This window comes from Acomys minous (genome assembly GCF_964271855.1).
Source record: "Acomys minous genome assembly, chromosome: 1".
Taxonomy (NCBI): Eukaryota; Metazoa; Chordata; class Mammalia; order Rodentia; family Muridae; genus Acomys; species Acomys minous.
In genome coordinates this window covers 19,577,879-19,604,956 of record NC_140483.1, presented here as the reverse complement: position 1 = coordinate 19,604,956, position 27,078 = coordinate 19,577,879, and the positions used below count along the sequence as shown (strand labels likewise).

Below are 27,078 nucleotides of genomic sequence, written 5' to 3'. Positions count from 1 at the left end.
TGTTTTCAGAGTCCTATGTCCCAGTGGGTTTAGCTGAGCCAAACTCTCACTCACACCCCTGGCCTGCACAGAAGAGGTGCAGCTTCTCTGATCAGCTATACAGATGCCCTTTGACCACTGCATTCTTAGTGGCCTTACTAAATGTTAGGGCCTCTAGGCTCTCCGGTGGAATAATCCTTGCTCAGTTTTCTGGCTTCACATAACATAACATACTGAGCTTGCCTGATTCTAGGACCTTTTTTTTTTTTTAATCCCTTTCTCTTCCATATGCCAGGGTACCTTTGGTATATCGGCCACTCTCTGCCTTGACCATCACCCACTCCAGGCCTGTAACAAAAAGCCATGTAATCTCTTCTTTCCTTGTCAAACCTAGAACCAGGCTTTTGCTTACACATCACTTTAATTATTGTATTGGCAGCTGGACTAAGACAGTGTTGTAGGGGAGGGGTGCTTTCTACATCTTCCAGTGTCTTCTGCCTCAGGAGAAATGCTAGCTCTTCTTGAAGAACAGGGAATGTAAGTAGTTTGAGCATTTGTTACTGTGTAGCTACCTCTACCCTATATTTGGGGATCCTAGATTGTTCAGACATGTCTCTAACTTTAGCAGACCTAATTTGAGCACGTAAACATCCCTGGAAATACTAATTATTGGGTATTGTTTTAATTGCTCAGTGATTCTGCCTTATTAATAAGGCAATAGGGAAGATAGTTGTTTCTTTCTAAGCTACCAGGTCTCTAGCCTTGACCTGCTTTTTAATGTCTTGAGCATCGCACAACCCTTCTCTAGGGCATCTGTTCAACCAACAATAGTGAGGCAACTCCTCCTTCTGTATGGCTTTGTTCAATCATTCCTAAACCAGGATGTTTTCTTAGCTGTGCTGACAACCTTAGCAGCTATGCGGCCACTGTATATAGAGTGACACGCATACTGTCCAGGACAGATGAATACTGAGCAAATTGTTCTAGGACCCTACCTTTCTGGCCAGTCATTCATGTTACCTATTGTCCTAATGCTTAGTGCAGGGGGTTTCCAAGAAGCCAGTGTCAAGATGAGTAAGTACATGCACCATGTGAAACAGGAAGGAGGCTAGATGAAGCAGGGGCAGTTACAGGTTTAATCTCTGGGGAAGGGGAGGGGAGAGGATGGGAGGGGAGAGGATGGGAGGGGAGGGGAGGGGAGGGGAGTGGAGGGGAGGGGAGGGGAGAGAAGGGGAGGGGAGAGGAGGGGAGGGGAGGGGACAGGAGGAGGGATGCATTAGGGTTACAGGTGCATCTGTGTCCTTCCTGTGTTTAGGCATTAACCCTGGGAAATGACTGGTTTGAAAGCATGGAGGCTGAGACCTGTGGTCAACTTAATTTTTCCTGCAGCTACAATGGAGGAGCTCTGAAATGTAAAAGATATATATATATATATTCATGGCTACTGTGAAAATGATGACTTTTATTTTTTATACATTGAAGGCTATCTTTAATGACACTCACTTATTTAAAGGCTATCCTTAATGATATTCATCTACTTATTGCTATCTTTGTATTCTTTCCCAAATAACAGCGTATCTTCAAAGTTGTGTGTTTCTTCACCATTCCACAAATTATTGACCACTGGACCTTTCTATTCTCATGAAAATCAGGAGCCTGATGTCTTTTTCAGTTTCTTTAGTTTTTATATGGACATCCAAGTGTCCCATCATTAGTTATTAGAAGACTTTGCTTTTTCTGTTGATTTGACTCAATTGCTTTGTCACTAATCAGCTGAGCATATAGGTATGTACCTACTTCCTGCCATTCGATCCCGCCTCTCTGCTCTGTCTAGTCCCCAGTCATGCTGACTTGCTCACTGTGGTACTCAGTCAGTCTGACAGCCAGACACTGGCCATTCTCTAGCTTGATTTTCTTCATTAAGGAGCTGACTATCACAGAGCCTTCCCTTTTCCATAGGAACAGGATCTGACAGCTTGTCAAAAAATATGATTGGTTTTCATTGAACTGTGTAGGAACTAGGGCCACAACAGTACTGAGTCATTTGAATCACTTGGATTTTATATATGTTTATAAGGTTCATGTCCTAGTATTTCACATTATATTTTAACTATAAAATTTAATGTATAAAATAAATATTGTATAATTAAAATATATATTATATTTGACTTAGTGTTGGCTCCATTCTAGATAACTGGAATTTTACTGATCATATTGTATATTCAGGTTGAGTTTCACTTGCTAGTATTTTGTGGAATGTTATCTATATCTAAATCAAATGTTGGCCCATAATTAACTTTGATGTCATGTCTTTTTTTTTGTATTTAGCTTTTTTTTCCTCCTTTATTAATTTATTCTTGTTACATCTCAATGGTTATCCCATCCCTTGTATCCTCCCATTCTTCCCTCCTTCCCATTTTCCCCTTATTCCCCTCCCCTATGACTGTTCCTGAGGGGGATTTCCTCCCCCTGTATATGCTCATAGGGTATCAAGTCTCTTCTTGGTAACCTGCTGTCCTTCCTCTGAGTGCCACCAGGTCTCCCCCTCCAGGGGACATGGTCAAAGGTGAGGCACCAGAGTATGTGAGAAAGTAATATTCCACTCTCCACTTTACTGTGGAGAGTGTTCTGTCCATTGGCTAGATCTGGGTAGGGGTTTAAGGTTTACCTCCTGTATTGTCCTTGGCTGGTGCCTTAGTTTGAGCGGGACCCCTGTGCCCAAATCTGCCTATCATAATGTTCTACTTGTAGGCTTCTAGGACCCTCTGGATCCTTCTACTTTGCCTTTCTCCCATGATTCTCTCATCTAGAGTCCCACTAGAATGTCCTCCCCTCTGTCTCAGTTTCCTGGTAAGTGAAGGCTTTCGTGGGACATGCCCCTTGGGCTAATATGCAGATATAAGTGAGTATATACCATTTGAGTCTTTCTGCTTCTGGGTTAACTCACTCATTATGATCATTTCTAGCTCAATCCATTTATCCACAAATTTCGGGAATTCCTTGTTTTTTATAGCTGAATAGTATTCCATAGTGTATATGTACCACAGTTTCTTTATCCATTCTTCTATTAAGGGACACTTAGGCTGTTTCCATGTTCTGGCTATTATGATTAAGGCTGCTATGAACATGGTTGAGCAAATTTTCTTGCTGTGTGCTGGAGCATCTTCTGGGTATATTCCAAGGAGTGGAATAGCTGGGTCTTGAGGAAGCCCTATTCCCATTTTTCTGAGATAGCACCAGATAGATTTCCAAAGTGGTTGTACTAGTTTGCATTCCCACCAGCAATGAAGGACTGTTCCTCTCTCCCCACATCCTTGCCAGCATGTGGTGTCGCTTGAGTGTTTGATCTTAGCCATTCTGATGGGTGTAAGATGGAATCTCAGAGTTGTTTCGATTTGCATTTCCCTGATGATTAAGGAGGTTGAGCATTTCTTTAAGTGTTTCTCAGCCATTTGATATTCCTCTGTTGAGAATTCTCTGTTTAGTTCCATGCCCCATTTCTCAATTGGGTTATTTGGTTTGGTGGTGTTTAATTTCTTGAGTTCTTTATATATTTTGGATATTAGACCTTTGTCAGATGTGGAGAAAGTTCAATTCTGAACTTCATATGGAAAAACAAAAAACCCAGAATAGCTAAAACAATCTTGTACAATAAAAGGTGCTCTGGAGGAGTCTCCATACCTGATCTCAAACTGTACTATAAAGCAATAGTAATTAAAACAGCATGGTACTGGCACAGCAACAGGCTGGTTGATCAGTGGAATCGAATCGAAGACCCAGATATGAATCCACACACATATGTTCACTTGATTTTTGACAAAGAAGCCAAATCCATTCGATGGAAAAGGGATAGCATCTTCAACAAATGGTGCTGGTCTAACTGGATGTCTATGTGTAAAAAAAATGCAACTGGACCCATATTTGTCACCTTGTACAAAACTCAAATCCAAGTGGATTAAAGACCTCAACATAAAACCAGAGACACTAAGTCACTTAGAAGAAAAAATGGGAAAGAGCCTGGAATATATTGGCACAGGAGACAACTTCCTGAACAGAACACCAACAGCCCAGGCATTAATGTCAACAATTAATAAATGGGACCTCATGAGGCTGAGAAGCTTCTGTAAGGCAGGAGACACTGTCAAGAGAACAAAGCGACAGCCTACAGACTGGGAAAAGATGTCATGTCTTTATCTTGGTGTCTGTGTACAATTGGCTATGTAGCGCAAGTTAGCAACTGTTTCCTTTCCATTTTCTGGAAAAGTTTGTACAGAGTAGATGTCATTTCTTTAAAGTTTTGGTAGAATTCACAAATGAGACCTTGTGGGTCTTCTGTTTTGTATTTTAGGATATCATTAATTATTGACTTAATATTATTAGTAGATTGTGAAAGATTCAGATGCCTTAGGAAAGATTTGGTTTGTATTTTTTAGGAAATTGACTGGTTTCCCCTGAGTAATCGAATGTGTGGACAGAGCATGGGTCATGATATTGCTTTATTTGGTGTCTGTGAAAGGGCCCCTTACATATTTCTCTGTTAGCATTTGGTGTATTTTCTGCTAGGGGCAGTCTTTATAATTCTGTTTTTTTAAATTTGTGTTACTATGTTTAATTTCATTAGTTTCTTCTCTAATAGTAAAATAAAAAAATTACTATTTCTTCTGCAGGCTTTAGGCTTCAATTGTCACTTTTATAATAAAAATGTTCTCTAATATAAAGTATATATTTTAGGATTTTTTTCCTTTCTAATACAAATATTTGATGCTTTGAAATTTTATCTACATTTATTATAGGTGCATTGCTTAAATTGTTGTAATTTTTGGTCCAGAATCCCTTCTGGTTCTCCATGAGACATTTTCCCTGACCTGTGCATTTGTTTATACATTATTTCGATTGTGCTTCTATTTTCTTTATTTTATTAAATTTTAAAATGATTCTACTGTGGTTGGAGAACATGTTTTGTTTCATTTTCCTCCCTCTTTTTCATGTCCCCTCACAATTATGAGATAGCACAGGATTTTTTATTTTTATTTTTCTGAGACAAGATTTCTCTGTGTAGCCTTGGCTATCCTGGACTCACTTTGTAGACCAGGCTGACCTTGAACTCACAGAGATCTGCCTACCTCTGCCTCCCCGAGTACTGGCATTACAGGTATGGACCACCGTGCCCAGCCAGCACAGGACTTTTATATAAATCATCTTAAATTTTATGTAGATGAATCAGCCTATTAGGAGATAGCCATCCATTGCCAGAGTAGGTAAGCACCTTTACCCATTTCCCTGCATTCATCACATGACTCAGAAATTCAAAATGCTTCCTGAAGGGCTTTTTTCCCATTGGCAAATATAATGGTTATTTGAGAGGATAAAATATGAGGGGAAAGTGGGTAAAGATTACATAGGAACCATCTTTACTGACTTCACAGATTTTTCAGGTCATCCTAAAATTAATTGAAAATAGATGCATGAAATGGTTATTGCAGAGCTCTTGGAAGCCAGGTACATGGAATTAGCATATCAAATCCTATATACACGGTTTCAATATTAAAATTGAACTAGATAAATAAACTAGATAAACTGAGGTGATAAAAGCTTATTTTCCAATTCAAGTATGAACAGTGATGGTTCCAAAGGTTTATGATATAAAGTGAGAATTGGAGAAAACATAGGATGTCACTGGAGGCCCCTGAAAGAGAATAGAATGGAAGCATGTCTGTGAAGCCAGATTAAAACTTGAACATAAAAGCGTTAAATTACAAAAGAACTATACCTAAATCATAATCTCTTCCAGAGGGCTCATGTGTTTGGGAGAAATATATTAATGGAGGAAATCTTTATGTTTACTATCAGAGAAAGAAAACAGCACAGACAGAAAGTGTTAGTCAGGACATAGGAGAAAGGGGAGTGTGCCATCTTTAAAGAAACAGCGACTAGGATAAAGGCCACACAGTGCAAGAATTTGATTTTGATTGAGGTTTGATAAAAAGTCTCCCCCTTCAGAGCCAAAGATACAATATAGAGAGTGAGAAAAATCAGAGTGGTAAAAATCATCTGAGTTAGTAAAATGAGATGTCTAGAAGAGCTTTCCATTTTTTTTTTCTGTTCTGAAAATTCAGTGCACACAAAGAAGGTCAGTCCAGGAAAATCTCCAATCTTAGAGATTATGTAAGAGGCAGGTAAAACAAATTGCCCTGGCGTTGTCAACCACTGTTGGCATCCTGTTCCTCAATTTGGGAACTTCCAGCTGTTTGTTCTTGAGACCTTAGAATCGCACAGAGCCTACCTTAATTGTCAGTCTGGACAATCAGTTTGTGAAAACTCACTTGGATTTCTCTCTCCAACTTTTCATATGAGCTTAGTCTTGTTCCTCTGTGGAACCCACCTTATTGCTAAGAGCAGTTGGCTATTTTGAGATCACAATGATCCTGAAGGTGTAAATACTGTGATTTTTTTTTTTTTTACAGAAAATAAATACCAGCTTATCCTCTTACCATTGTGAATTCTTCTAATCTCCCATTGCCTGGGGCAAAATAATAGGCCTAGAAGACATGGATTCTTGGTTCTTTAGTAGTGACCTGAGAAAGTGGATTTGTTCTTCATTTTTGGAGTAGTAAAATACAACACTTCATGTAACTTCTTCCAGGGCCTGGGTGAAGGAAGCAGACATGGAGATGATGCTATTACAGTTCCAGAAATTGCAGATGATTGTAGGTTTTAACTGAAAAAAATAGGCCTTCCTCTTGAGATTTTAGTTTGTTCTGAAGAATAATATTACAAAACCCAATGTTTTACACACACACACACACACACACACACACTCCACACAATGGATGATTTATGCAGATGATCCTCCATAGTCTTTTAAACAATACATTCTTTTGTTAATACCTAGGTGCCTTGTGTTCTTGTTTCTGCCGGGATGGATGGAACCGAATTGTACAAGCAGTGCTCATTATGGGTGTAAACTCTGTTTGTAGAATCTGGTCTTTTTTTTAAAAAATATACTTCAAAAGGAGAATTATAGTAAAAGGAAAAAGTAAAAGGAACGGTCACAGAGGAGCTAAAATAGAAGACTGACCCCAAGGTCTGCTAAGTCTCGGCTGGGACTGTTGCTGACTCATTACAAGGCCAGTCTGACCATAGATGTGAGCATGAGAAACGTCCTCACTATACACACCATTACACCCCCAGTATAAACATAACAGCCCCAAAATATCCAGATATGCTTCACTGGTATTCGGGTCATGGACAGAGGGCACTAATCCCAAGTATTGTTGACGTTAACTTTAGAAGCAGAAGAAATTAATGAATTGCCTGTTCCTGTCTGTGTGATGCTTGGAGACCCAAGAGGGAATGGAGAACTCATCTCGGAATTGAGTTGTTAGCTTCACTGTTAGCTACCGCTTTGTCTGTGTTGTGATGAAGGCAGGGCTGAATTGATGTACTTCCAACCAACCAATTGCTCAGCTGTTGACTGTGATGTCTGTTAGCCTGAAATCTCTCTCTCTCTCTCTCTCTCTCTCTCTCTCTCTCTCTCTCCCTCTCTCCCCCTCTCTCCCTCCCTCTCTCCCTTTCTCTGTCTGTCTCTCCCTCCCTCCCTCCCTCCCTCCCTCCCTCCCTCCCTCCCTCCCTTTCTCTCTCTCTCTCTCTCTCTCTCTCTCTCCCTCCCTCCCTCCCTCCCTTTCTCTCTCTGTCTCTCTCTGTCTCTTTCTGTCTCTCTCTCTCTCTCTCTCTCTCTCTCTCTCTCTCTGTATGTGTGTGAATAAAATCTATGACACTATGACACCAAGAAATGTGAAGTAAATTCATGAAATAGAATCAAGGCAGTATAAACCTAATTCATTATAGTTCATTGTTTATAAAATATCAAGATAAAATAATTTTCCTACACATGTAAAGAGAGAAACTCTCTTGGCAGATTATTCTACAAAATACCTTCTGAACCTAATGAAGCAAACTGTAGGAACAAATAAGAACAGGGAGGGGTTATCTTCCACCTCTGCACTGGAGAACCATCCCCTAGTTGACTGATGTATTAATGCCACTTAATGTATGCAAATGGCATGCATGGCCTCATAATTATGGTGGATATAATAAAGGCGAAGGTCAAGGTGAAGGGTAGATCAGGCCCTTATCCCACTTTGAGCACACCAAGAAAGCAAAAAAGAGCCTTCCCAGGCTGAGTTCGGTGGCACACGCCTTTATTCCCATCACTCAGGAGAGACAGAGACAGGTGGATCTCTGTGACCTCAAAGCCTGCCTGCCTTTAAACACAACAATGAAACAAAAGGCTTCTTCAATTTCTGCTACAGGGACAGCCAGAACATGGTTGGAGTTTATTGTGCACATGGCAACACTATAAAGCTCATTACACACTTGAGCTCACTAGATCCTCACAAGGTGTGGCTGGGTAAGAAATACTGCCACCCTCTTCTACAAGTGAGGTGACAAATTTTGAAGAGAAGGACCTTTCTGCACCAACAAAATCATTGGCACTCAGTCCATGGGCCTCACAGATTTCTTCCACTACAGAATCGGATTTTTTTTTTCCTCCCAGAAGCATGGAGATTGATTGCATGTTCAGGAGACAATGACTGTTTAGACAGTTATTGAACCAATTAATCCTTCTTTGTCAGGTGTTCTATAGGCATAAGGAATATGATAAAGATGTAAACCTGAAAGATAAAAATTCACTAGTACCAGGTAAAGTTCTTGTGGAGAGAGATCACTGATACTGTTTGACTCTGACCTGCAGGCCATATGGTAAAGGCCTGCTACAATACTATTGAGAGGTCATGGAACCTTTAACAGGAGGAGCCTCGAGAGAGAAAGTAAGGTGGCTGAAGGCATGCCTTTGGAGGAGTCAGTGAGCTCTCTGTCCTTCCCTTTGCCGCCTCTGCCTCTTGGCCTCTATGAGATGTGCATGGCTTGCTCATGCAGTTTTTATCATGACCTGCTGTTATCCACAGGCCAAAACACAATAGGCCATACTTACCTTGGACTTAAACAGTCTCTCCTTAGTAGCTGATCCTCTCAGGTATTTGCTGTGGTGACAGAAAGCTTCCATGGAGACCAGTTACTACACAAAGTAGCCCTTACTGTGTTAATGCCAGTGTGTGATGTAGAAAGAGCTATGCCTAGGCTGTTTTAGAGGCATTCAGGGTTACTCTTAGACTTCTCATGAGAATCTCACTGCGGAGAAATACCTAAACAGAGACCTAAAAGGTGAAGGAGACAGTTTCATGGACATCTACCAGGAAAATGGAAAACAACAGTGCCATCAGAAGAAGCCAGCGGTAAGAGTTGATATTATTCCAGTTGGAGTAGGAATGTAGCAAAATGTAAAGTCACACACACACACACACACACACACACACACACACACACACACACACACACACACACACATGATGCTGTGGTCAGTTTTAGGTCTGTGACTGTTGATGGCTTCAGAGCACCTTTTGCTCTATGTTAGCGTCATTTCATGAACAACCTATCCCATGCCCAAAGTTCTGTCTTCTGTTGCTTTAGATTGTTAAAAAAAATAACAAACTAGGAGCTGCTTTTTGTTTCCTGTGAGTGATCAAACAGTTTTCCTTTCTTGGAGAAATTGTTCATTCTATAGTGGAACAGCTATAGAGAGAGCACTCCAAGTCTAGGCAACCAATGAGTTTCTCAAGAAAGTCCTGGAATAGTGATGGTGATCTCAGTCCTTGCCCTGCCACATGCAAAGCCTGGGGTATCGTTCTGAGTGGCATTAACCTGAGTTAATTGAAGGCAGTGCTGTTGCCTCTGAGGACCATGCTAGAGGAAACTGCTAGGCTTCCATTCAAGGCTTTACATCTAATACACACCTGGGAGTGAACCATGGTTATAGATTGGAAACAACTGATGCTCATAACAACTGACGATATGATATAGAAAGTGTTTCATTTTCAAAGGACATCGTTTGCCATAGAAATCATGAGTGGGGTAGAAAATGCTATTTTAGGGTAATGTGAGACCCTTTTGGGTATAGGAATCAAAATCCTTTATAGCTTATATGTACTCCAAAGCATTCAAAATTTTCAATTATTGCATATCAGTGTATACAGTGAAAGGGTTTCAATGAACTTTTTATCAAGTATACCAAGGATATTAACTACGCTCACTATCCATGGCCCTCTCTGTTTCCTCTTCCCATCCTAGTAATGCCCTTCCTTTTCCAACCTTTGATCTCCCCCTTCCCTCCTTCCATCTGTCCGCACACATGCTCCCTAGGTTCTATGGGAGAAGAAAGAAAATATAGCATGTCTTTCCTGAAAACGACAGTAATTTCATTCCTTATAGAAGAATAAAGCACTTCTGTTTTACATATTGTATTTTCCTTATCTCCTGATGGTTATGTAAGCTTACTCCATATTGCGAATAGTGCCACAGTAAATATGAATTATCAGGTGTCTCTGTAATATGCTAACTTATAATTTTGATGTATACTCCTGGGCAGGGCCTAGCTGGATCAAATGGCAGTTTTGTGTTTAGATTTTAGAGGAATTTTCTTATTATTTTTCATAGTGACCTCATCAGCATACATTCCCCTGGCAGTGTATGCTGGTCCTCATGCCCTACGTCCTTACCAGCAATTCTTCTGGTTATTTGTTATTTGTTTCTTTGACTTAGTAGTGGCCACTTTAGTTGAAATGAGATGGAGTCTCCATGTAGTTTTACTTTGTCTTCCCTTCATGGTTAAAGATGTGGAACATTTTGTTTTGTGTATCTATATCTCATACCTACTTCCTCTTTGAGAAATGTCTGTTCATCTTATTTGCTCAATTATTGACTAGACTGTTGGATTTTTCCTGTGTTTAGTGTTTGAAATCCTTTATTCTGGACACTAATGCTGTGTCAGGTTTATTGCTAGCAAGGACTTTTCTTTCATTCTGTAGGCTCTTTACTTATTGTTTTCTTTGATATGCAGAAGGTTTTGTATATGTGCATACAATATATTTTGATTATATTCATCCCCACTCCTTTCCCTAAGCTTTCCCAGAGTGCTCTCCAACATCCCTACCTCCTGAACATCATGCCTTCTTTGTTTTGTTGTTGTTGTTGTTGTTGTTGTTGTTGTTGTTGTTGTTGCTGTTTTTATAACCCACCAAGCTCAACTTGTGCTGCTCATATACTCACGTGAGTGGGCCTATCCACTAAAGTTTGGCCACACATTTAAATAAAAAGGATATTATAGGGAGGCCATCAATGTTAAGAGCTCCTCAGCTAGGGATATGGCCTCATGAACCTCCTTTCTCTCCAAGCTGGTATGTTGACTGGCTTCACCTTGTGCAGGCAAATTCAGCTTCTGTGGATTCATTAATGCAGCACTTCTGCCATGTCCAGAAACACGGCTTCACTTCAGTCCTCCTGTGGTGCTCGTAATTCCTCTAATACTTCTTTCCAGGCATTTCCCAAAGCTTAGGAGGAGATGTGATATAGACATACCATTTGGGCCTGAGCACTCCACAGACACTCAGATTCTTTTGGTCAGCTGTTATTTTCTGTATTGACCACTGTCCTCCACGCAATAAAAAAGTTCTCTGATGAGGTCTGAGAACTGTTGTTGACTTTGGCTATAGAGGCAGAATTTAGAGGATAGTCGATCCTATGTCACATTAGCAAAATGGTAATAGTAGTTTTATCCTGGGGCCTGTGAGCTACCAATCATGGTTGCTTGGCCAGACTTATGGCATTAGCCAGGCATTTCCTCCTGTGGAGGGTGTATTTAATACAATCAGATAAGTCACCGTTGCTACTCTTTTATATTATCTTCAAGTATATAAAGCTGGCCAGCAGAGAAGAAACTTTCTGGTCATTACCAACTTGATTTCTTCATGCCCTGTGAACTATGCCCATATCTTGAAGTATTTTTCCACATCTACTCCTCAAATAGATTCAGATCGGACATTAAGATTTTTCTTTTAAAATGATGTCTATGCAAGGTGACAGATATGGGTCTAGTTTCATTCTTTTTCACATGACTATCCAGTTTCCCCAGCATGGAGTTGAAGATGCTGTCTCTTTGCCAGTGCATGGTTCTCATATTTTCTCAGAAAATTAAATGACTATGACTATGCAAGTTTGCTTCTGAGTCCTCTTGTCTTTTCCAGTGCCTTACATGTGTCTTGTGTCAATAGCAAGCTGTTTAGGTTATTGTAAGAAACACATTGTTAAATGGAGAAATTAGGGTTAAAGAATATTAGAATCAAATGAAGAAATGAAGGCACAATCTGTGGGGTACAGCAAAAGCAACTCTACAAGGAAACAGTGTGGCTATGAATACCTGTGTAACAAAATCTCAGATTAACCTCAGAAACCTTAAACAATCCAACAATACACCCAAGTATCATAGAAGAAGGAGGAGGAGGAGGAGGAGGAGGAGGAGGAGGAGGAGGAAGAAGAAGAAGAAGAAGAAGAAGAAGAAGAAGAAGAAGAAGAAGAAGAAGAAGAAGAAGAAGAAGAAGAAGAAGAAAACCCCTAAGTCTGTGGGCAGGTATAATTAATAAAGGTCAAGGCAATTAAATAATGGAATGCAGATTGAAGAAAACAATATAAAGTTTCAACAAAATCAAGTATTGACCCTTAGAAAAGATGAGAAAGATTCACAAATGCTGACCCAAGCAAACCAAGAGTAAGAAAGAAAGCTCAAATTAATAAGATTAGACACGAAAAAGAGAGAGAGACACTGAACAGATAGTAATATTCAGAGGACTGTTGGGGAAGCTTTAAAACATATTTTCCAGTAATTGAAACCTAGATAATGGATACATCTCCAGACACATAAAACTTCTACAGATTAACCCAAAATGACATAAATAAACTATAACAATCCATGGGATCAAAGCACTGATAGGGGTATACTACTGTTTTCAAAAAGACAGAATGAGAAACCACGTTTCCGAATTCCACTGGGTGTTTAAAGTTGAATTACCACTACATGTATTTTACATATCTTGAACATATTATAGATTGCCACCCCTTTTAAAACAGAGTTGCAGTTTGTTAAGAGACTTTGATATACATTTAAATAGAGGGGTTGTTAGAAAGAGAGGATATTAAGAAAAAGAAAGTACAGGACCAGGCTTCTCAGAGATACCTGCCTATGAGGGATATCATGATCACCACACAAGGTGACCTAAATTTTCTTTTTTAAATTAAAAGAGCTTCTCCTACAATTTTAAAATGAGCTTATAGTTATTATGGCTTTGTGCTTGTGTCTGCAAATGTGGTTGCAAATTAAAAATAAAAATTTCTTCATTATGATAAGGTGAAAAGATGTGCAAAGATAAAGAGAACAATGTAACTACCCTCTACCCACCTCCCAGACAACCAATCAATCCATAATCAGTTTGGGCTCATCTATATTATACTGGCCTACTCACTCCCCTCTTTTAACAAAATGACCTAAAAGCATAATTGTATTGATAGGAAAACTTGTGACTTTATAAGGGTGAATTGTGATAAGTCAATGCTGTAAAGATACATACTATGTTATCACTATATTTCCTGGTGTCATCAAATCCAGCAGTGTGATATCACAGTGACATTGTGGCATAAAAATACTCTACTTTGACATTCCAATTCTCCTTGGTGACATTACAGTGCTCCATTGGAACATAAAACTTCTGATATGTGACAGCACAGTGCTCTATTATAACATTGCAGTGTCGTGTTGTGACATCACAATACTCCACTGTGCCATTACATACAACTTTGTAATCCTAGTGCCCCATTGTGACATCACAGTACTCGATTATAGTTCTAAACTAACACCTTGTAATATCACAGTATTCTATTGTAGCAGCTCCATAGTATAAATTGCTCAATATGGCATCACATTAATCCTTAGTGACGTGAGAGTGGCCAAATGCAACATCATAGTATATCATTGTGATATCAAAATGTTACATGCTGATATCATCAAAGAGAATTATAATAATTCCTCGTATCACCACAATGCGAATTGTGGCAGAATAGTGCTAAATTCTTATTTCATAATGGCACATGTGACATGACAGTTATCTACCTTTATGGTAAATGCTCCATTTTGACATCACAATGTTACATTGTTTCATCACAATACTCCAGTTTTTTAATCATAGTGCTGCACTTTGACTTTGACTTGAATCATTGTAACACTGGTCTTACTGTGCCATCAAAATTCTCCATTGTGACAACACAACTCTTCATTGTGCCATTACCATGACCCACTATGACCAATTACAACTGTAGTGATCCATTGTGACATCACATATCCCACTTTGACCTCACAAAACCCGACTGTTTCATCACAAAGAGAAGTTGCAAAAATTCAAAGTTACAAAAATAGGATTCCCAGATGTAACCTTTGGAACTTAATTGTTGAGGGAACTAGATCATTAATTCTGCAGGTTATCCTTAATGTGGATCTTCCTTATTCCATATTAGTTGTATAGTTTACTTTGTCCTGTATTCCCTACAGAATGGCAGGTTATTCTAGGTGCCTGAGACTATGTAAACACAGTTGAACAACATTTTAGTGAGATCATTTGTGAATGGTGTGGTGAATTCTAGGAAGAAGAAGCATGCCATTTGTTCTTGTGACACTTCTAGGTGTTAAGATGTGTTAATTCTTTATAACTTACAAAACACGGGGCTGTGGGTTTTTTGGTCTCAGTCATTAAGTGAAATACTTTTTCTTTAAAGAAAAACTTACTTCTTGGACATAGTGCTACTCGGTGCCATGGTCCATAAAAAGGCAGGATTGCTTTGTTCACCAGTATCTAAAGCAAGAGGATGATGGGTCTTCAGCATCCTCTTGCAGATTGTGATATGCTCACATATTTCAACATGGTTGGTGTGGGCCAGTCCTTTGTAGGTGCTGTTTTCATTATACATGAAATGTCACTGGAGAGTCTCATCACATAGAGCAGCACAAATGATCACCCAAGAGCAAAAGTGAGCATACCAATGGCACCTGCCTTGACTCTTCCACGACACAGGACTCCAGAACATCTTGTATGTTTACCCTAGAACTCAACTAAACCGTTCCCCTAAGCAGTCCCATCTCTGAGTTTTGCTATAGTCTTTGAAGATCATCTAATCTCTCCTACTGACTTCACTATGAATTCCCATTGTGACTACACTATTGTATGGACAAAACTGGAATTAATATACATGGGTGACCCTCCCCAGCACTTGCAGTCCAGGACTGAGTTCCTACCATTCTTGCTAGAAGGTAGTATCTTGTCTGCCATTTTGTTGATGTGGAGCCCATTTCCTGCAAACTCCTCAGTAACTGGTAATGAACTAATATCCCTTCAACTCTTTCATATTTAAAACAAATTTCCTGTGATTCTTATAGTTGAGGGGTATTAAAATGGTTGGCCTAATACTTTCTGAGTTTGGTGCCTTAAAATATGTGTGTCATTGAGCACAGCTTCATCTCACTGAGGTTTTGAGTTAATTTTTTAAAAGTTGTTACGTGTGTGTGTGTGTGTGTGTGTGTGTGTGTGTGTGTGTGTGTGTGTGTGTTTACAACCTTGTAGAGTGGGTTTCTCCTTCCACCTTTATATATATGGGTTCTGAGGCTTGAACTCAGGCCATCAGCTTTGTGTGGGCAAGTGCCTCTACACACTGAGCCATCTTAGTGATCCCTTGAGTCTCTCTTTTCATACTTCTTCTCTTCATTACTTTGGTTGCCTTTTTTGCATGCTTTCACTTTTTTGAGTTTCATTTTAATTGATATAATAACTTCATGTTGATCAGGCACAACCAGACATTTCTCTATATTTATAAACATGATAAGATTAGATTCTTTGTGATGAGAATGTCCAGATTCCTGTCATTTAGCTCCTTTGAAATAGACATGTTAGCTAAAGTACTTTTGGCACACCTGAATTTATTTCTCACATCTGACTTTAACTTAGTCACCTTCGACCAGCCTGCCTCCACTTTGTGTTCCTCCCTCTCCCCTTCTGGTGACCAGTAGTATACTCTCTCTTGTTAAGCAATCAGGTTTTACAAGGGGTATCATTCACATGCAAGATTTCTTTTTGTCTTACATTCCTCTAACTTTTTATAATTTTTTCATCAGTTCTCTGATTTTTAAAATATTCTTGTACTTTATTTCCCATTAGCATTGCATATCATGTTCATTAACTTTTGCGTTAATTATAGTCCAGTCTGTGTGTGTTAAGTGGACAGTTTTAATTTTGTGTTCTTCACTAACATCTATTGCTTCCTCTTCCCTGAGTCTGTCCTATTTTGAATTCATTTTTTATGGCTCTGTTGTTTTATAAATATGCTTCAGCATGTCCCAGGCAACTGTTTTCATCTGTTTCATGGGCGTATGTTTCTGGCAGGTTCTTATTGGTCTGTAGAGCCATGTTTTTTTTTCCCAGACTTATTTCTTCTTTTAATAGATTAGCTTAAGAACAAGACTCAGGCTTCCTTTCTTTCTTTTTGTCATGGTCTTGTTCTTTCTTTCCAACAGTTTCATTTCTTTTTGGTATTAATATGCCTTCTCTATTATCTCCATATTTATTTGATTGCTATGAAGAATCTGCAGAGAAAAAATACTGCTTATATATATTTAAATTATGTTTATTTTTTCATTCTTGAAATGGAAGAAATGTACTTTTTCAATATTTGATTTTGAGACAAGGTCCCACTTTTTAATCTAGCCTGAGCTAAGTTCCACTATATAGCCCAGACTAGCCTAAAACTCATAGCAGTCCTCCCAGCTCAGCTCTCCTAAATGCTGGGATTATGGGGATGAGCCATTATACCCAGCTCAACATTTTATCCTATTTATTTTTTTTTATATTTTCTTTTAAATCAGACATGATTTGTACATCATAAAGAATAGAACTTAAATGTTCTCTTCAGTAAGTGATTACCAAAATATATTTTTTAAACAATTTATTGCACACAGTGACACATGACAGTAATCTCATTACTGGCAACAGAACCAAGAGGCTCCTTGGGTTCAAACTAACCTTGTATGGACAGTGAAAGACTTTTTCACAACTACCATGGCCCCATGCCCTGAGGGACAGTTTTGTGACCTCAGCCTAGTTGCTCCATAGCACTGAGAGAGGGTGTCAATGTTGAGATTTCTTCTAATTTAGATTAACCTTGCGTATGTTCAGTCTTAATATAAATGAGATCATATAACGTGTAATTTTTACTTTGGTTTCTTCTACATGAGTTTGTGAGACTCGTTGAAATGAACACATGGCTAGTGTCTTTGATGTTACTAAGCAATACCCAGTCATACTCATAGATAGCAGTTTGTCTATTCTCTTGTGTTTGGACAGTCTGGTTTCTAGATTGGGGTTAGTGTGAATGTTCTTTGGTTGCACATTTTCACTTGTCCCAGGAGTAATGCATGGGGCTATTGCTTGGGGTCATCTAAGAACATGAATTTAACCTTCTAAACTGTCAAATTCTTCAAAGTTGCCTAACATTTTATACCTTCAACAGCAAGAAGTTGTGTTTCAACTGTCATTATCAACTTCTGCCATTGTCAGTGATTTCTTTTAGCAGCCTGCTATGGTTTTGAAATAACATTCTTTTATTGTCTTAATTTACATTTCCTTGGGGAAATGTGACACTGGACATATATTCATGGACTTACCATTTGTTCAACTCCTCTGATCAAGTTTCTGTTTTTTGTTTCTTTATGAATTGTATGAGTTCTCTGCAGGTTCCAAGAGTTTTTTGCAAGATGCATGGATTGAGAATATTTTCTCCTATGATTTGCCTGGCCATTTTGTCAAGTGTGTTCTTATGATAAATTTTCTTTCTTTCTTTTTTTTTTTTTTGAAGTCTAATTCATCAACTTTATAAAATCAGTATTGGATTTTTTCAAATTCCTTTTTGAAGTTATGATATCGTTTTTCTTATTTACTCTGTTAATATAGAAAACTACATTTTCAAATGCTGGCAGCATTTTGTTTCATTGGGATAAGCTCTGATTAGCCATGGCTTGTTATACATTTTAGAAATGACTATGTCATATTGAGTAATATCTTGTCAAAGACAGTTTCCCTTATAGTCATAAAGGACAGCTATATAAATATATTTTCTCTTTTAAGATGTCTGTTTCGGCATTTAGTATCAATATCAGTGTATTTCTGCTCTCATAAATGAGCCATAAAGTATAACTTCCCTCTCTATTTTTTAAAAGTATCCATATAAATTTATTTTATTTCTTGTTATCAAATGTTTGGTGAAGCAGTTTTGCCAGAAGTATTTAGAAGATGTTAATGCTTTTAAATATAAGTTTATAAAAATGTCATCTCTTCATTAAAAAGTATTCACTAGAACAATTTCAATTTCTTTTATATAGGGCTATTTATAATTTCTACCTCATTTCTTAGTTTTAGTTTTTAATTTTTAGAGCATTTTTGGATTTTATCTGTAGTATATTGTCCATAGTCCTAAGATCACTTATAATATTTCAGTTCTTTGAAATGGATGATGGTGATTGAGTTTTGATCACTGATATCAGAAATTTATATTTTATCTATTTCAGTTTTAGTAGATTTATCTATTTTATTATATTTTGACATTATTTTCTGTAAGGTTTAGTTATTCTTTGTTTTGTGGTATTTTTAAGCAGTGAATTTTTTAAAAATACCAATGAGTTTAACGTGTTTTCAATAGCTTCTAGAGTTGGAAGGCTCCATTTCTAACTTTCTTGTGTAATCTAAGCATTTTAAAGAGGTGAATTTTTCTCCCTAGTTGCCTTTAATTTTTTGTTTTGATATGAGCTATCATAGTAGCTCTGTTAATTTTCAAATAATAGATTTCCTATATAAGCTATTTTCAGTTTTTCATAATTTCTTACCATTATAATTAAATACGACTCTTGAGGATTTTAGTCCTTGAGGTGTACTATGATTTAGACTCAGCAGATGGTCTATATTGGTGGCTATTTTGTGCATTCTTATATATTTTACCATTGACTACAATTTCAGCTGCCAATAAGTCTATTTATTTATGATTATACTCAAACATGCTATACCTTGAGTATTATTTTTGCGTAATTCTGTCAATTATTGACCAAAAAAATTCAAATAGCTAACTCATTATTTGGTTGTCTTTCTTTACTTCTGCTACGTTTTAATTGGGAAGATTTGTGAGCATGATGTATATTTTTGTTCATTGTTTCACATATCTTGATGCTTCTTTATTAGGCGCATATATATTTAGGGTCAGTTATATCCTCCTGATGACTTGAAGTTTTTATCATAATGACATGCTGTGTCCTGTTGGTATTGAAGTTCACCCGCTCTCTGCTATTAAGCGACATAAGGCTGGCTCCACTCTACTTCATGTTTGGGTAGCATCCTTTTTCCATTACAGCCGTAATCTCTTGTTCACGTTTGTATGAAGACGGTGTTACTCCGTTTTCAGTGGAAAGACCTGCCAAGATAGATCCTGTTTTACCGATCTGTATCAGGGCTTCTTGAACGATTTCTACTCAAGACCACTTTTGCCCACGAAATGTTTGTGTGACTCTAGATATACTGACATGTGACTCCAGATATACTGACATGCGACTCCAGATATATTGACATGTAAAATAGGTGTTTGAATTAAACATTTACTGATAATAAATCCAAAAGAAATTCTTTGAAATATTTGAGTATATTTCTTGATTAGGATTACTATTGCTGCGATGAAACTCCCTGATCAAAGCAATTTGGGAAGAAAGAGTTTTTTTGGCTTACCCTTTCTTATAGTTCATCATCAAAGGTAGCCAATGCAGAAACCCGGAGGCAGGAGCTGATCAGAGGCCATGGAGGAGTGTTGCTTCCTGGCTTGCTCCTCATGGCTTGCTTATAGCACCCAGGACCACCAGCCCAGCCAGGGGTGACACCACTCACATTGGGCTGGCTTTTCTCAAAATGCTCTCAAGTGGAAAATTAGTTTTCTCCAATGGAGTCTCACTGGGTATACAAACAACACTCCATGCTCAGCAGCACGTGGCAAGCAGAAAGTTACTTGATAGTATTTTTGGAGACCATTTGTCTCACAATGCTTTGTTTGACCTTTTTTTTTTTTTTACCTTACCTTGTTTATTATGATTTCCAACTTTGTGTTTGTACAGTGTGTGTGTGTGTATGTGTGTGTTTGTGTGTGTAAGAGAGAGAGAGAGAGAGAGAGAGAGAGAGATTTCTTTACTAATCCCAATTCAAAACACATTTAATGATTTTTTTCATGACACCCAGGTCAGAAACTCAAAAACAGAAATTTTAAAAATCAAACATTCCCTCATATTACACTAATTTGGCATTTCCATGCTGATGAGTGACAAATGATGAAATAGTAAATGTCTTTATTCTCCATAATTAAACAATTAGTTTTGTATGCAATGGAAGAAAATATCATCCATGTAAAAGATAGGTGTGGCGACATCTATCTGGCACTCTGCAGATGGTGGGGCTATGGAGACCGATGGCATGCCTCGGGTTCAATGAGAGACTGACTCAGAATGTATAGGAGTTGTAGCATAAGATACTGTGGTCATCAAAATCTGGTCTCCACCTATGGATATAACCTCTACAGGAAAAAAGAACCGTACACACCAATGTATGCATATGAGCACATATATACAACACACCCATATATACACACAGAGAGATAACAATCTAAAAACAAAATAAATAAATCCTAATAAACATAGTTTCACTTTAGAAAAATTACAAAATAGACATATTTATGTTTAATTTGTAATATAAAAAGTCTAGTAAAATATGAAATGAATTTGTGTGAAAATATTCAACAGCCATTTTAGAGATTTGTTTTCCCTCGTGACATGACATAATTGTTTATAATCTCTCTGTTGCTGTTGAAAAGTTAAGAGTGGCAAAATGGTTTCCTTATGTAGCTAGTTAAGAGTTGGAATCCAGCTTTCTGCCTCTCCTCACTCTAAATCATATGTCCTTGCCACTATACCATGTTCTTTTATGAAACAACTTTCAACATATTGCAAGATATCTAAGTGGCTTGGTATAGCCTCACAGGCTGAGTTCCTCTGTAACGAAAGAATAAATGAGCAGTCAAATATCGTGAGACATAAGCCTAAGGCATCACAGTTACTCTCCAGGAGCAGAAGAGAGGTGAGCAGTTCTCCCTGCAAACACGTCTCTATATACATCATTAGCTCTAAAAAGAACTTGGTCTGTCTTACATCACTTACTCTCTGACATCTACTTACTGCAGCTCCGCCAGCGGCAACCCATTCTGTAGATGCATTCCTGTGCCATCACTGTGGCTGGGAACACCCGGCCACTCACGTATGAACGCACGTCACATCGCCACCTCACCGGATTTGCAGACTATAGGCTGCAAATAGGCAATATAGTTCCCAAGTGCCACACATACAATCAAATCAGTGTTGCCTTCTCTTCCCAGAAACCAAATGCTGGTGTTCCTAAGCATCTTATTGCCCAGAGACAGCCACAGTGCAAAATTAAAGGCAAAATAGATTCATCACATATTAGTTAACCTAGTCAGAGGCAGCTATGAGTTTTTGTTTATGTTTTGCTTTTAGTGGTACTAGTGGTGGATCCTAGGCCTCTGGCATTGCTAAGAGGTTCTCTAACATAGATTTATTTTCTAACTGAGCCACCAGCCACCAAATTCTGGTGTGTGTGTGTGTGTGTGTGTGTGTGTGTGTGTGTGTGTGTGTGTGTCTGTGTGTGTGTCTGTGTGTATGTGTGTCTGTCTGCCTCTCTCTCTCTCTTGCTCTCTCTCTCTCTCTCTCTCTCTCTCTTTCTCTCTTCCTCTCTCTTTCTCTCTCTCTCTTTCTCTCCCTCTCCCTCCCCCCCTCTCTCCTCTGTTCGTCTGTCTATGGGCCTGTGTGTCATGTCTATATCTATATGAGTGTCTATATTTCTATGTGTCTGTGCATACATGCATGTAGGGGCTAAAGATCAATGTGAAGTGTTTTCTTCAATTGCTCTCTACTTTATTTTTTGAGACAGAGTCTCTCACAGTACTGGGACCCATCAAAACATCTAGGGTTGCTGGCAAGGGATCCTCAGTGATTCTCCTGTCTCCATCTCCTTGGGCCTAGCATTACACATGTAAGCCATAGATAGCTTTTCTACATGGACGCTAAGTCCTCCTAGTTGCACCGTAAGTGCCTTACTCACTGAGCTATTTTCCTATTCTCTCAGCTGCCAGATGTTAAACCAACAATGTTTAGTCTCTGGAGAGACTGCCAAAAATTGGCAACACTAATTCCATTTCAAGTTATGGTTGCTAGATATTGGGGAAAGTTTTCAAGTAAAAGTAATCTAGGCTCAGGTGAACCTTATTTTACTACAATACTGCTACTCTGTAGATCTGAATTGTGTGTGTGTGTGTGTGTGTGTGTGTGTGTGTGTGTGTGTGTGTGTGTATGATTTAGCCACAGCTCAAGAACCTGAGAAAACTTGACATAAAGACCTTATCTTTTAAATGTTCACATAATTTTATAGCAAAAGTTTAAAATCTGCTTTATGATCACTGGAATGTACATTTGTGTGTGTGTGTGTGTGTGTGTGTGTGTGTGTGTGTGTGTCCTGTATGCATTTGTTCACATTTTATTATTATTATATTTGTGAAAAATCATGTTGCCATAAAAATTTTATTTCAAGGTAAGTCAAGCTTGACATCTGTACAGCAGAAATAGTACTGACCATCAACCAAAGTGAACACAAAAGTTATGGTGTATTGGCACAAAGCTCCTTGTGCCACATCTCTTACCATCTGTGACCTGCTGCCAAGGTTCCCTCAGTGTGCATGGCATTATAAGCTGGGGGCCAGACTTCTGTTTAAGGAACTGTTGCATGGCATGGAGAGATTTTTTTTTAAACTTACTCTTTACTAGTTGTGTGTTCCTTGTTGAATGACACATTTGAAACTTAAGCCTTTATGTAGTCATGATAAAATAAGGTCTCAGAATCACCAGCTTGAAGGCTAGGCTTGATCACTCACTTGGTAACCATTTCCTCTGTGTGCATGTTGTCCAGATGGTAGACTTTATCTGTGTCTCCTAGGTCATATTCTACCTCAACCCCTCCACTCACCAAATACAAGAATGCAAATAACATATCCATGGAATGGTGTAGACATAGAATACATATAAAGTTAGTGAAAAGCAGGCAGTGTGTTATTTGCTTAGAATTTAAGAAGCAAAATTAGGCTCACAACTTTTCAGTACATCTCCACGTTGACCACTGTTCATCCCTGAAATATGTCAGATAAGTTGTGATTCATTTGAAATGGAATTTTCTCAGTGGTAGTTTTCAGTATTGAGACAGTTTTTTGTCCACTACTCTTATCATCATCTAAAACTCAAATATGAAACCACAAAGAACCAGTAGTGGTACCCAAATAGTTAGATATACCATATTGGAAATGCCCCATATGAATTATCCCATATTAGAAATTACTGTTGGTGCACAGAGAGTTAGAATCATCTCGGTAATAACCCTTGGGCATGAATGAAAACAGCATTTGGATGGAGAAGGAATAGCCCATATTGGAAAGTAATCATAGTTTTTATGTTCATGTGTGTGTATGCTTTGACAGCTTTTTGGAGACCACTGCCTACTACTTCATGAAACCAAAACTTGGAGAGAAGGAGGTGTCCCCAAATGTTTTCTTCAGTGTCTGGCATGAATTCAGCTCTGACTTTAAAGACTCTTGGAAAAAAGAGAACAAACTGATTCTGCAAGAGAGGTAGGTGTTTTCATTTTCACAATGGCATTTAAAACCGGTATTTTATTAAGTGTGACTCCACTGGGGGTTGCCAATTCTTATAACATGAATGAAAACTTTGATGGTCCTCACCCTGGGACACAAGTTGAAGAGGTGCTGATGCTTGGCAGAATTGGAGTTTGACTAAGACTGGTGGGGACTGGACTGTGATGCTACAGAGACTAGAATAGGGTAGGGGCCGTGCTGCTGTCCATTAAATTACATTCTATTGTGAAGAAACCACAAAAAGAAATCCCATATGAAGGACTGAATAACCCTATAGGGATACGCCCTCTTCCTTCTAAAGATGGCTGGCAAAAAAACTGCGAAGGTCAGAGGAATAGCTTTTGCTCAATTCATGGTATATTGTCAGTTTCATCAACTCATCTCAAAATTTTACCCAGATGTCTCCCCAAACCATAGAAGATTATGTGTTTCGGGAAGACCCCTCAAGATTCTTGTGGAATTATACCACATTTCCTAAAATAAATTTGTTCAGGAATGAAGAATGAAGAAGAAGTTTTCCCTCTTGAGGATGTGAAAAAAAAAACTTCTCAGGGATTACGAAATTCCACAAAGGCATATTAAATATTAACTCATGAAGAAACCTAGCCCTCCCAGGGCAGCATCCCCAAATAGCCAAGTCTAGTGGGGAAATGAAAGAGAAACATAATCCACCCAGAAAGCAAATCCTAACCCAGAACTAATTAGTGCACTTCCTCACATCCATGCACTAACAATAGCTTTCCTTCATTTCTTTAGAGAGCTTACATTCCCGAAGGACTTGGTTCATCTCTGCTATAATAGTTCGTAGTTTTCTGCTTTTTATCTTATGCTTGGTCGGCTTACACATACACCATGATAGTCACTTAGTTTTCATGTATGAGTTAGGCTTCCCCATCTCCTTAAGTAAACAGAGTCAGTTGCTAGCATTTAGATGTGGTAAAGGTCTTGCTTCCACAATTACAACTGCCCATCTCTCCTTGTGGCTCACTGAACCTCACCAACCCGTCTCCCAAATCTAGCCAAATCAATAAGCTTCAGGTTCAATGAGAGACTCTGTCTCAAAAAATAAAATAAAATAAAATAAAATAAAATAAAATAAAATAAAATAAAATAAAATAAAATGAAATAAAATAAAATAAAATAAAAATATAAGGTGGTGAAGCAATTATGAAAGTCACCCAAAGTCAACCTCTGGCCCACACATGCATGCTCACATAGGTACACATATACCTGCACACACACACACACACACACACACACACACACACACACACACACATTTTAATCACTGTTCTGCTATACGTTCCATTACATTGTAAATTTATTAAATGATATTTTTATTCTCTACCCATCAAAATGGCCGCTCAGTTTAGAGGAATATAATGGAGAAACAGTTTTTAACTCTAGCACATAAACAGTCTTCCCTACTTGAATCTCCAAATTGAATTTTTTTTTCACCTCTGAAACCCACTCACCGTGTGGTTAGAAATGGAAAACATAGCATTTCATGTAGAACGTCTCTTGGAGCGTCTCTTGGATGGGGTGGCCTAAATATAGATAGAATAGGTCTGGTTTGGGCATCAACAGTGCAGGAACAAGTAAAAGAGTAGTTGCCCTTACACACATCAGGTGAGCATGCATGTCACAGAAGCTGGGGCATAAGGTGGACTCAGAACACTGTAAGAAGATGCATCTACTAGGCCATGTTGAGGCTCACTGATTCAAATATGCTGCTCAACATTCCTTAGAAGGTGCTCTGTTTCTAGGTGACATTAATGACATCAGTCTCACCATTTGGAGTTATTGAGTCTGGCATACTCAGACAAGATGGTCTTCCCTTTTTAACTCCTTCAACCAGCCAGACCTTGTTCTGATGTCCTGGACTTGTCACATCCTAGAAAAAAATGCTAAGGGCCTTTGGACACACAGCTGATGATGACTGTGCTTCTTTGCAGCTGTCTTGTGAACTGATTGAATCTGAGTGCTTCTAGACATCCACTTCTGATTTTACTACATTTGCTTATGATAAAGGGCTAAAGCAGAACATGTGGCAAGCCAGGAAGGACTGGCGTGTGTTAGGTCTCTTGGCAAATGATGGCCAGGCAGTTCTGAAGAGCAGAGCCACTGATCTGAAGTGTTTGTGCAGAGTTGTCCCTTTTCTCAAAGCTGGATGCACTGCTGAAGTAAAACAAAAATGTGTGGCCCCTGTTTGAAAATGAACCATTTCAAGACAGCAAAGCATTAACGCAGACCCTGAGTGCTTCTGAGGTCTGTGTACCAAGTGGCTGATGGTCCAAGCTCTCCGTCCTGCTCACGTCGCCTTGATATTGCCATAGGAACGTGTTTCAGAAATGCTATGCCCTGGGATTTAATAGGCAATGAGAACATGATGAGTTCAAGGTATGGAACCTAGTCACATCATACGAATAGAACCTCTGAAAGAATTTAGACACTTAGGATGGCATGCTCTTTTCCCAATAACTTATTCCCTCTTCTGAGTTCCTGAAATACTTGCTATCATCGGCACATTTTATTTAAAAGCTAATTCTTTATTTCATAATGACTTATCCCCAGTGACTTATTTCACGCTATAAATTATCTTGTTTGCATGGTAGTATTTATTTCCCAGCCAGAAAGTTATTGTCTGTTTTTCTAGGAGATCATTCGCCTGTGACTTATGCACAATGCTTTCCCTTAGATGCATCTGTAAATATTTTCTGACCCGACCTGTTTACATCACTGTCACTGATATGGACATGGAGGTGCAAACCCAGCTCATTAGAGTAATGAACATTTTTTTTCACTTTTATTTATTTATTTGTTTGTTTTCAGAAACAGGATTTCCCTGTGTAGTCCTGGTGGTCATGCACTCTCTTTTGTAGACCAGGCTGGCCTCGAACTCATAGAGACTCACCTCGTGAGTGCTAGGAATATAGATATGTACCACCATGACTGGCTCCTTTTTTCACAGAATTTTAAGTTGACCATTGTAGGTCATGAAAACCATTCTCCAATGGCAGATCTTGTTTACACAGGCAGATCATAAAGGCGGGAGAGGAACTTGCCTGTGAGGTGCTCAGATGCAGAGCCCTGCTGGCAGTCCATAGGTTGGGTGTGGGCCCCTGGACCTCTCATCAGACACCTAAACCTTTTATTTCTTTTCATGAATAGGTATCTTGCCTTAGAGTGTGCCTGTGCCACAGAAGTCAGTAGAGAGCCTTAGATTCTCTGGAACCAGACTTATGGATGATGATTAAAAGCCATGTGGGTGTTGGTCCTCTGGAAGGACAGCCCCATTTGTCTCTTTTTAAATATATTCTC

General features: G+C 38.7%; 1 protein-coding gene across 1 annotated transcript in view; it reads left to right on the top strand.

Moving 5' to 3' along the window:
- The window catches only part of FMN2 (formin 2), a 300,168-nt gene that overhangs the window by 245,563 nt on the left and 27,527 nt on the right, over window positions 1–27,078 (top strand). The window contains exon 16 of the mRNA XM_084792663.1: window positions 23,584–23,733. Coding sequence (XP_084648789.1) covers window positions 23,584–23,733 — 150 coding nt within the window. The remainder of the gene's footprint in view (window positions 1–23,583; window positions 23,734–27,078) is intronic.